Source organism: Dendrobium catenatum, unplaced genomic scaffold, assembly GCF_001605985.2.
Source record: "Dendrobium catenatum unplaced genomic scaffold, ASM160598v2 fragScaff_scaffold_0, whole genome shotgun sequence".
Lineage (NCBI taxonomy): Eukaryota > Viridiplantae > Streptophyta > Magnoliopsida > Asparagales > Orchidaceae > Dendrobium > Dendrobium catenatum.
Genome location: NW_021318462.1, coordinates 698080 through 709672, shown reverse-complemented (window position 1 = coordinate 709672; position 11593 = coordinate 698080). Strand labels below are relative to the sequence as shown.

The 11593-nt window shown below is 33.8% G+C and overlaps 1 protein-coding gene across 1 annotated transcript; it reads left to right on the top strand.

The window, feature by feature from the left end:
• The first annotated feature begins 3858 nt into the window (after positions 1–3858).
• On the top strand, positions 3859–8445 carry LOC110093990 (54S ribosomal protein L24, mitochondrial). The gene is made up of 2 exons (XM_020819078.2): positions 3859–4365; positions 7898–8445. Exons 1-2 carry the CDS (start codon positions 4172–4174, stop codon positions 8310–8312), a joined length of 609 nt encoding a protein of 202 aa, XP_020674737.1. The 5' UTR covers positions 3859–4171; the 3' UTR covers positions 8313–8445.
• Positions 8446–11593: the final 3148 nt, after the last annotated feature.

The following is an 11593-nucleotide window of genomic DNA, read 5'->3' as shown; positions in this document are numbered from 1 at the left end:
TTTAATTTTACTATTAACAAAATTTTAAAATGATGATACTTGAAGTATAAAATTTTGGTCTCTCTAAGGTTTACTTGACTAATGCAAGTGATCTTAGTGTGTATGTGGATTGAGACAACTTAGGGTGCACCTAACATGCGTGTTAAAGTGAGAAGAGTCGATGTGTGTCTAAACATGTTATTTGGATATGATTTGAATAGGTGGTACCAAAGTAAAAAAGATAATTGTTTAGGTCACAAACAAAATTGAGTAGCCCATGAACTAGTTGGTCTAGTGTGTGATGGATCTAACTAGGTGAAGATTGAAATAATATTCTAAGATTTCATTTAAATATGTCAAAAAATATTTGCAATTAGTTATAATGTATATTTTAGAGCTATAAATACAAAATTAAATGCATTTGTTGCATATTACAAGGGGGGTAATTAAAGAGGGGAGGGGGTTGACATTGCTCATTGCATTTGACTATAGTTAACATGACTATAAAATTAGTTGATCTTATATTCAATCGTATTAGGTGATAGCACAATTGGTGAGCTAAAATTTAAGATAATAAGATGAAAATGATATATTATAAACAAATTAAGTGAGGTTGATGTGGTGAAATAGGACATAAATCATGTATAATGGATGCAACAAAAAATGATGTAAATGTTTTAATTTTATATTGTTTTAAGTTTACCAACTAAGGATAATTTGTTACTATTATTAATGACTTAAACCAATTTATTGATACATTTTTTTACTTAGATATTCCACCATTAAGAACTATTAAAAACTCAATAGTGGTGAGTATTTCCCACCTTAAACAAAGCCATATTATCACAAGGGCTCTAAAACCACCCATAGTATAAAAATTTATATTTTTTAAATATTAAAAAGACAGAAAACTCACCCCATATATAATACTTCATCATGGATATAAGGCCTAAGATGAATTAAAATGTACTAAAGAAGTGGATGGTAATTGACCCCTTAAACTCCTAAGACCTATATCACTTAGGCTTGGGATTCAATAACAAAGACTAGTCTAAGTTGGCATGAGGCATCTAGAATACATATGTCTAAGTCATTACCAAAATTAAGAGATCATACAAAAGAACCTATCCCCCTCTCAAAAGGACACACCTTCATAAGGCCTAAGGGTACAATGTTGTGGACATTAATCATAAGGCTGAATACCACTTTAATATTCTCAAGAGTAAGCTTCAAATTAAATCATTCATTAATTAGCCTTAGGATCATCAAATATCACATAAGACAATCCACTAATCAGCTTAGGGTCAATTAGAATGGATTAAGATAGATAACTACATCACTCAAGTTTGAAAATTGTGGGGAAAGAACTACTAATAAAATATGGAAACATTAAAGAAGACTAAGGATATGTTAATTAGTCCACTTAGGATTATATAAGGAAAAAAATTAGGAATGTAGCTACTAACACACTCAACATCCATCTAAGGGTTATTATAGCATCAAAAAATCACTTGAGATCTTCAAGCAATCCACTTACAATCTAAAAGCTAAGGAGACTACTAAGTCACTTATTGTCAATCAGCTAATACTTGGGTTAAAAGATGATAAGAGCCTACATAGTAGTCTAAAATCGCTATGATTAACTCAGAGAATGGTCACTAGTTCACTTAGATCATCTAATAGAAAATCTATAGTTGTATTGGTAACTCAATAAACAACTCAAGTATTATATCAGATTCTTTAGGACATATGTTTGGTCATGTATGGGATCAACTAGAACAAGTTGAGCTCAAAAACTAACATTCCCATTAAATCACTAGTTGTAAAAGGTATGGATCAACGACCCCAATGTTTAATAAAATCTCTTTTACGATGAAAGAGTTTTATAGATTTTATTAAGATCATTATAGAGTCAAGCTTTAAGCATTTTAAATATATTTTTCACTTTAATATTCTATACTCATTAACACATTTACAAAGATCCTAAGAATATTTCTATGGTTATGAATTATGTCTATCATGTGATATTAAAGGACATGACATTTATAAGTTGGCCTACAAGTGAGTAGTAAGAACTATAGAGTATCATATGATTTAACAATCCAAAGTATATAACCTTGAAAGAGTTCTCATCGCCATATTGCTATAAAGTGCCCAGGGACTTGCTTTTACCAAACTTATAAATGGGTGTAAGAGTAAAGTAGGGCCTATATGTATTGTCATCACATTAAACATAATGAATTCCAAAGCATAACAAAAAAAAAAAAACATACATTAATTAGAGTACAACTATCTTGATTGAATAGTGAGTGCACATACACTCATTGAATGAGCAAAGGTCATAACTATGCATACACTAGTTGAATGAGCAAAGGTCATAACTTAAAGTCGAGGAGAGCGACGACATCACAATTAAAAATGTTTATGCAAATACCTCACAAATAACACATAATAATACATATTAGAATTCAAATGCAATTGAAAGATTGAAAAAACTCACACACTTATGTAACGATCAATGCAACAAATAAAAAAATCATGCATGCGGGCAAAAAAATATAAGAGTGGATGCCATGAATCCATCATATGATGCAGCACATGTAATAAATTATCACTCTATGGTCATTTCAACATTCTAGAGTTGTCCTTGACCTTCTTGTTGCTAGCTTGGCATACCAAAGTTACTAATATAAGTGTCGTCCATTCACTCAACATACTATAGCATGTGTTTTTTTAATCTTTTGTCATTGACCTGACATCAATGGAGGAGTTGGCATAAATCTTTATTGATTGTATCAACATCCTAGAGTCATCCATTATCACACTACAATTACCATTATAAACATTCTCCATTGACTTAATATAATAGAGTTTACATTCCTCATTTAATTCTCATCACTCATTATCTTAGAGATTTTGATATAAGACTTTCATGATTATCTCGACATCATAGATTAATCATTTGCCTCTTTATTGCAACCTTAACATTCTAGATCTCTTGATTAATATATTAGAGTTTCAATATACAATTTCTTTTTGTTGACTCAATATCATATAGTCTTTTATATCAGACATTTTCTAATCTTATATGCATCATATATTTGCATCTCTCCTCCATGTTGTCAATTCGACATCTTAGAGTTTTCTGCATAAGCATCCTTTGGGGACTCAGCATATTAGATTCTTAGACATCTATTACTTTTGGTTGAGTTAGCATGCTAGATTCAAAGGTAAGGCCTCTTATCCCACCGGCATGAGTTGATCATCCTAAAAAATTTGGAGGTTCAACTTAAATAAGTGCAATATTTCAATAATCAACACCATACCTTTTAGAATTTTTTTTTTTCGTTGTCCTTTATTTTCACTAAGATTCTTATTCGTTGACACACATCTAGTTTGGCTTTCCCTATCCCCAATCAAGTTAGGTTTCTTCCAGATCATTTTGTTGTGTTATTAGTTATATTCATCTTAATTTTACGTAACTTCATAAGTCATAAATATTATTTCTTTCCTTGTCCAAATTTTAAATACAGAGGAGCAATAATTTCATGGTTTATTTTTGGCCTAAGAGTATTCATTTTTGGAGTTTGGTTATCTTGATGATGAAATATTACATTTATACCACTCATAGTTCAATTTCATATCAAATGTGAATGGTAGAAATGAAATATATGAGTGGTAGGAAGAAAATATGAGTGGTATATTTGATATTAAAATAATATAGGGTGGTATGTATGTAATATTAAAGTTTTAAGTGTTAGATATGTAAATAGGATGGTATAAAGTGGTATGTATGTAAATTTCCCTAATATTTAATGTTAGAATCAATATAGATCATTCGATTTAAATCCAATGGTCCATAATTGCGATGAACCCTAACTACAAAACCTGTCCCTCTTCAGTGCTCCGGTCGTCCCGATTGCCCATTTCACCCTCGCTAACGATCAGCTCGCACCTCAGCGTCAATTCGATCCTCCTGCTGCCTCCTTCCATCTTTGAATCCTCTATTTCTATCCCTGCCGTACCCTTTAATTGTTTCTTTGTCATATGTTACAGTTTGGCTGCTGCAACGCCACAACGTATATGTCGCAGCCATCTCCCGCGACATTTCCGGTGCCGCCTTTGTGATCCGAGCTATCTTGACGATTTCCTGCTTCGTCTTCATATTTATCGATCCCGTTGGGTTTACACGATGTCTTTCAGAGCGCAAGAGCTGTACAAGAAGTTCGCGCGTAAGGTGGGAAAGGACGTGCCGGCGGAGGTGATGGAGACGGTAAAGAAGTGCCTCCCTAACAGCAAGATTGTCATGGGAAGAGCGAAGCGCGGCATCTTCGCTGGGCGGCACATCCAGTTTGGCAATAAGATCAGTGAGGATGGTGGAAACAAGTAATTTTTCTAAGCTTCTTAGCGTATTTCTTTCAAGGATTTGTCTTATTCAGTCCTTCGACTTCTAGTCTGCTAGTGGCAGCTCACATTCGGTGAATTACATCAAGTTGCACGCACTAAACCAGTCCTTTGATAGAGATAATTTCTTGTCGACTTTGATCATATTTTAATTAAACTCAAGATTAATATCAGTCAATAGCACTGCTTGGAGTGTGAAAGTTACGGGAATTGAAAAATAAATGTAACCGGAAGTTTATATTCATACAATTTTGTAGGAAATAAACAAGTAAAATGGAAAATAATCCATTCATATTTTGAAATCATAAGTTTTGTTTTTCATAGTTCACTAAGAATTTGGGAAATGGGTCTTCAAAAGCTTCAGATTTTTTTTGGGTTTGAAACGGATCTTGAAGTAAGGATCTCAGAACCTTCCATTTTTTTTACTGTAATCGGAAAAACAAGTGGAATATTGATACTCATTAGTTTTATGTATCATCTCCTTCCATTCATTCCTAAGTGATACATTGTTGTTAGGTAATTTTTGAGCTACCCTTTTGGTTCAACTTATAGTCACATTACCTTAGGTCTACTATTTGTTAATCCTTCTACATCAATTCAATCTTCCCATATTGTTGGTGCATTTTTTGTTGTCAATTACGCATGCCAAAATCTTCCTTGTCTGCTTTTGACAATTTTATCTTCAATGGGCGTTCTTCCACCGATTTTCTAATTAAAAAATTTCTTACTCTTTCTTTCTTTTATCTTGCATAGTTGCATTTTCATAATGTTTTTGTTTCTTTTTTCGCTCCACACTATCTATCTTTTATTGAACAACGAGAAAATCATAGAAAGAAGAATGAAGCACTTTTTTTTGGGAATGATGAGGGCAAAAGTCCAATTTCATTAAATTCAAAAAGGTTACATGTACAAGTGCATCTCAACAAAAGGGTGCACTATAATTACATGCAATTGAAAACTTGTAGCTTGTAAACAAAAAGACTAACTTAATACAAATAGTCCAACGAACATAAAAGATAAACAAGAAAGAACAGCCAGTGTACATGACCATGCTTAAGAGAAGCATAAATTTGTTTGAAAATTAGAGGGCTATATTTCAAACAAAGCTATTCAAAGTTGCTTTAAGCTTTTTTACACAGAACAAAGATTTGTTCTTCATAAACATGACCTTTCTAAGTAGAAGCAACCTGAGCATTAAAATCAGAAGCATTTGTCCTGTAGTTCTTGAAAAGAAGTTTGTGCTAGATAGGATTGGAATTCCCCATATTGACAATAAAAGCTTAGAGCATCTCTAACCGAAAATCCCATTTTTTCACTCCAAAATGCAGTGAAACTAAAAAATGCCATGATTAATCTCCAATGGAACTCCATTTTGCGCGCTTATGCGAAGGTAACCATCTTTCTCCTCTTTTGCGCGTTTCTTCAACAAATATGGTTGAGATAGAAAAATAGCGTAGATGAATAGTGCAACGCCAATATTGACGTCGCACTGTTCACCCGCAAGCAAATAGTGGAAGATTTGACGTTTGGCTAGAGCAACCCAACGACGTCATACACATGTTTGACGTTCGGTTGGAGATGCTCTTAGCAGTCAGATGGCAATGCTGGAAGAACCTTGTATAAAGTTAAAAGGGTAATCATCTAGCCAATGAGTGTTGCATAAGGCATGATCACTCATTGAGTGGTGGGATTTTTCTAATTGACTATTAAATCAAATGAAGGAGAGAGGCTCATACATGTAAGATCAATAAGCTCTATCTTGGTCATCTTAATCAATGGTGAAGGATAGCCACCCACTATTTTCTGACTGAAACTCACAAGAACAAGCCAAGCAATATTAATATAGGCAAATAAATCAATCGAGGAATTCCAAAGGTCCTTTTCTGCCACAAACAACATTGATAGCATAAACACAGGTGAGAATCTAATTGAACTATAAAATAAATGACACCCCCTTATATGGATCCAACAAAGATTCAAGTTTACTTTTATTTTAAGAATACAAATCATATCAATTTGGAGATCTTGTACAAAGTTTTATTAATACAGATTACAACCTTCCTCTTGGGGGCCTTTTACATTCCAAGATGATAGGGAGGCACATAATGAAGGGAAAGAAATTTTGTTCTGTTGGTCAACCTTGTTTGCTTTAGAACTCAAAGAGGCTGTTTTGGAAGGTTTTTTGGATGCTTATCTATGTTGATTCTAATGTGAGGGTTGGAGCCAAAGAATTTGTGGAAAAAACTATAGTGATCTGATAAGCAGCAAGCTGCAAGTAGGATCCATTTTAATTTGATCTAGGATCCGGCGGCAGTGAATTTAAAGCACCTATGTAAGGTGGATTATTTGCTAAAGCTGAAAATTTCAGAGGCTGAATGGAAAGGATGTCCTGAAGTTAGCATAGTTGCAGTTCATCATGCTTAAAATTAAGTTTTAGGTTTCGTTTGGGACGGCTTTCTTATTGCTTCTTAAAACATTTTCTTAGTATAAAAATTAAAATTTTTATACTAAGAAGTTGCTTTAAGAAGCAGAAAGAAAGCCGTCCCAAATAAAGCCTTAGTCTTCAGATCCACTTGACAGCATATCTTAGGATTTTAGGTTTTTTTAGTCTGTCAATTGAGGACTAATTACATGACTGACTAGATTGCAAATGGAGGATGATAATTCCTTTCCATGATTTTAGAGCCAATAGCTGTGACAATCTTTTGTTTTGTGTGAATGTGCACAAGCAAGAGTGAGAGACAAGAGAGGAAGGAGAATAGGGGGATTGTTATAAAAAATTTTATAGTTTGAGTAATACTCCACTTCCCAAAGAAATCTACACAAAAATCTAACTAGAGTTCACTTTGTTAGGTGCCCATTTTGCTCCGGTAAAACTCCACCTCCCAACTTATAAATAGAAGCTTTATTTCTCAAAATAAATCTAAAAAAAGTAAATTGGTGCCCATTTTGCTCCCGCAGTCCATTCTCATTTCCTAAGCGAAAGCTCATTACACTTTCTCACATTTTTATTGAACAATCTAAAGCAAAATGGATCTAATCTAATTGCTTGTGTACATCTCAATGGGGATTAATTATTCTGTGCGAACTCCAAATGCCATCTGGAGATCAACCAGAATGCGCCAAGTCACCCCTTCGTTGTGTACCGCAGCTCGGCACTGCTCTGCACCGCTTGCTACCGCAGTTCGGTATCGTTGACGTGGCTGCTCCCGATTCGCCTCCGGACGTAGAGCTGCGTCCGGACTCCGCACAGAATAACTTCTCCTCAATCGGATCATGTTTATTTGTTGTTCTGTATCACAAGGGTGTTGTTGGAGTTAACCTTGTAGAAACAAAATATCAAATTGCAATTTTTTAGTTGTTGTATACTCTACATACCTAATACTGCACATTAGTACACGTCAATCTTTCCAATATTTTCACCATTGATGCCATCAAACATTCTGTACTCAATCCTTCACATAGAACGACGATTCTATCGACTGATACCACATTGTTTATCCTCGTGATGAAGGTCCAGAAGAACATGGAAGCCAAATGTGCAGCAGAAGCGTCTCTTCAGCTATATTCATGACCGCCACATCCGTGTAAAAGTTACCACTCACGCACTGCGATGCATCGACAAAGCTGGCGGCATTGATGAGTACCTCCTGAAGACACCCTATCACAAAATGGATACCGAGCTGGGCGTTTTATGGAAGGCGAAGGTAGAGAAAATGTACGAGGAGTTCAGCAATATGGAGGTGGGATTCTTCGCCCCAGAAGAGGAAGCCAAGATTGCAAAGGGCTTTGAGGAGTACAAGATTGCTAAGAGGGATGCGAGGAGGGAAAGTAGAAGAGCTTTGGCGAGCCAGAAACGGATCGAGGAAGGGACGAAGAGTACTGTTGATGTTAAGGATGGGGAGGTTGAAGCTCCAGCCACATCATGAAGAGAGAAATGGCATTTTATGTAATTTTAATTCTGCAGGAAATCAGGCAAATGACAGTTTTCTGGGACGTCTCTCCGAAAAACCATTAGCAGTTGCTGCAAAATAGAGTAAATAAAATAAATTCAATGCTCAATTCTGTTTTTCGGGAGAAATTATTTTGTGCGGAGATCAAATGTAGAGCGATGTCCGGAGATCAATCAGAATGCGTCATGTCAACGGTACTGAACGGTACCGAGCCGCGGTAACGAGCACATGGGTGATGTGGTGCATTCTGGTTGGTCTCCGGACGATAATTATTTTTCAGGTTCTGTGTGTTTTTCAGCTGTGGGGCTATGTTTGACATTGTTGTGCTGCTCGGTGATTGCGGTCTAAGTAGGCATAGTTTAGATTCGAGGTTGGATTGATTTTTGTTTGAATATGCTTGGAACTAGAATTTTAAGTTTTGTTTGGATAGCTTTTTTACTAATTTCTTAAGAATAGTAATAAAAAATTATCTCAAATGAAATCATAAATTTAGAGTTTATTTGGGATAATTATTTCACTATTTTATTTTTTAGGTCACAATTATTGTTTCATTTTTAAAATTATTTTTTTGATATTTTTTGTTGCTTTCTAGATTGTTTTTGGTGGAAAATTATTTTTTACAATATGAGTTGTTAATGACTTAATGTATAATAACTTTTAAGAAATTAATTGTTTGATTAGAAAAAAATTATAATCTCCATAATAACTTTAAAAAAAATATTTTTTCTACAATAATTTTATAATCATTTTTATAAAATTATATAATCATCAGATGATTCTTGTTTGATGTTTAAGTCATTTGATCTGACTCATAGTGAATTCAAAATGATTCACATGGGAAATAATTTATATAAGAATATTGTGATAAGACCTTGAGAGTTCAGGATTTATGTTTAGATTACTATATATCTGCGATTCTATGAATAATATTAATATTTATGTTTAGATGATCGGAGGCCCCTCAACTTGCTAAATTAATGGTGTCCTTTTTGGTTATTTAGGATTAGCTTGAAGTTCCAGTAAACAATGAGCTAGCCTAAATAGGAATTTTTATTACGTCCGGTGTCCTGACGTAGCTCTACGTTTGGATGTCAATAATATGTTGCCACGTGCTTTTATTCTTTACAGCGTGGCTGGACGACCTGACCCGGACCGGAACTCGATATTGCTATGTTCGTGTATTGTTAGGTATTACTAGCTATTGCTTGGCAATAACGAGAAATATCGCTCTATCAAGACCAATACCGAGCAATACCTAGCAAAATTGGGGTATTGCTAGGTATTGGTCTTGATATAATTATATTTTTCATTACCGAGCAATACCTAGCAATATCCCGGTATGCACAAATCAGCCAATACATAGCAATACCGAGTCTGTGTCCGAGTTGGGTCGTCGGGCCGCATGGTAAAGAGTAGGAGCACGTGGCACCATTTTACTGGCGTCCGAACGTAGAGCTAAGTCAGCAGACCGGATGTAATAAAAATTCCCTAAATAGAGCCAACCTGAATCCAATTCATCGATTAGATGGGTTAAAAATTTCAATCGAATTTAGCTAAGCCTTAATATGAACTAATCTCCATATAACACAATAAGCACTTATATTATGTAGAACTATTACTCGAAAAAAATTGGGCATTATTAATCATAAATTTTTGATTGACAAAAAAAAAACTATAAAGAATCCTCACATTAAGGATCCGTTTGAGATTACTATAACTTTTTATAAAAGTGGTTATAAAATTATTATAGAGAAAATAATTTTTTAAAAAATTACAATAAAAGATAATTTCCTAACATAAAAATTTATTAAAAACTGCAGTAAAAAAAAATTTCCTAACAACAAAAGATTCATCTTGAAGAGCAGAGCATTCTGATATGAAATTGGCAAGACATCATTACCTTTTTTTGATTGCTGCAAATTTAGGTGATGAATGTGTTTGGAGTTCTCATTAATCCATCCATAAAAAATTCAATCTTCTAGCTCCATTGCACACAGCATTTTTGTTGCCTTTTCATTTTTTTCTATTCTTTTTGGTGAGGAATGAATTTTTACAACTAGTCCTATTACAGTTTGATAGCTATAAAAAATCAGTATCCAAAATTTTAAAGAAAAAAAATGTATATTACTCATAATAATTCTTTAAAAAATTTTGTTTTCCAATACTACTTTTATAAACAGTTACACCAGCCCCAATGAACCCAGATTGATAGATTTCTAATTAGAAAAAAAAAAAATCAACATAGGCTAAACAACAAAAAACAAAAAAAATCTAATTCAGACTACAAGAGGCTATCAATTCAACCTGTAGCTTAGGCTAAGCTTTGTTTGAGATAATTTTATTACTATTTTTTTAAAATAATTTTTTTTTAATTATAAAATTTCGTATTAAGTTCCTTTAAAAAAACAGTAAAAAAAACTGTACCAAATAAAATCTTAGTCATGCTAGAAACAGTGGTGAAAATAGATGGCCTGAGACGGGAGCAATTATTACGTAAGATCACCTGATACGTCCAGAGACCAATAATCAAGTGCTACATCACCTGAAACTCGATATTGAGCACTCGGTATTGCTCGGTATATGTCCGGATTTCCGATTTTTTGTCCGGATGTAATAATTACTCCTGAGACGGGTTTCAGAGCTTAGGTTTTCTAAAACTTTTATCTTTGAATAGGTTATTTGTTGAAGAGGGCGTTTGCTTTTTATGTTGTTAAGAACAAGTAAAATTCTCTTTCAAAATATGATTCTTTCAAAATGACAATCTTTCTAAAAGCAATTTTTTGAACTAAAAATTATTATACTAGAAAGCTATTTTAAAAAGCAATAAAAAGCTATCCCAAATGAAGTCTAAGACTTTGTTTGGAACGGCTTTTTTACTGCTTCTTAAAGTAGTTTTCGAGTAAAAAAGTTAATTTTAACTTTTATATTAAAAAAATGTTTTAAGAAGTAATAAGAAAGCCGTTCGAAACGAAGCCTATGTTTCAAGCTAATAGAAGTAATCCTTATAAGGTACTTAAAAAGCATGCTGATATTTTATGATTCCACACTTATAACAGGAAGCTGTGAGTCTCTTGTGATTTCAGTCGAATAGAAGTTCTCTCAACTCCAAATCATCAGCAACTAATCCCCGCTTTCTCTTTCACCCTTCTACGATTATGTCTTATCGACAAGAAGAATGTCATCAGCAAAAAACATACGCTAGAATACATCCTCATGCAAATATCTAGTAAGAACATCCATGACTAAAGCAAAAAGAT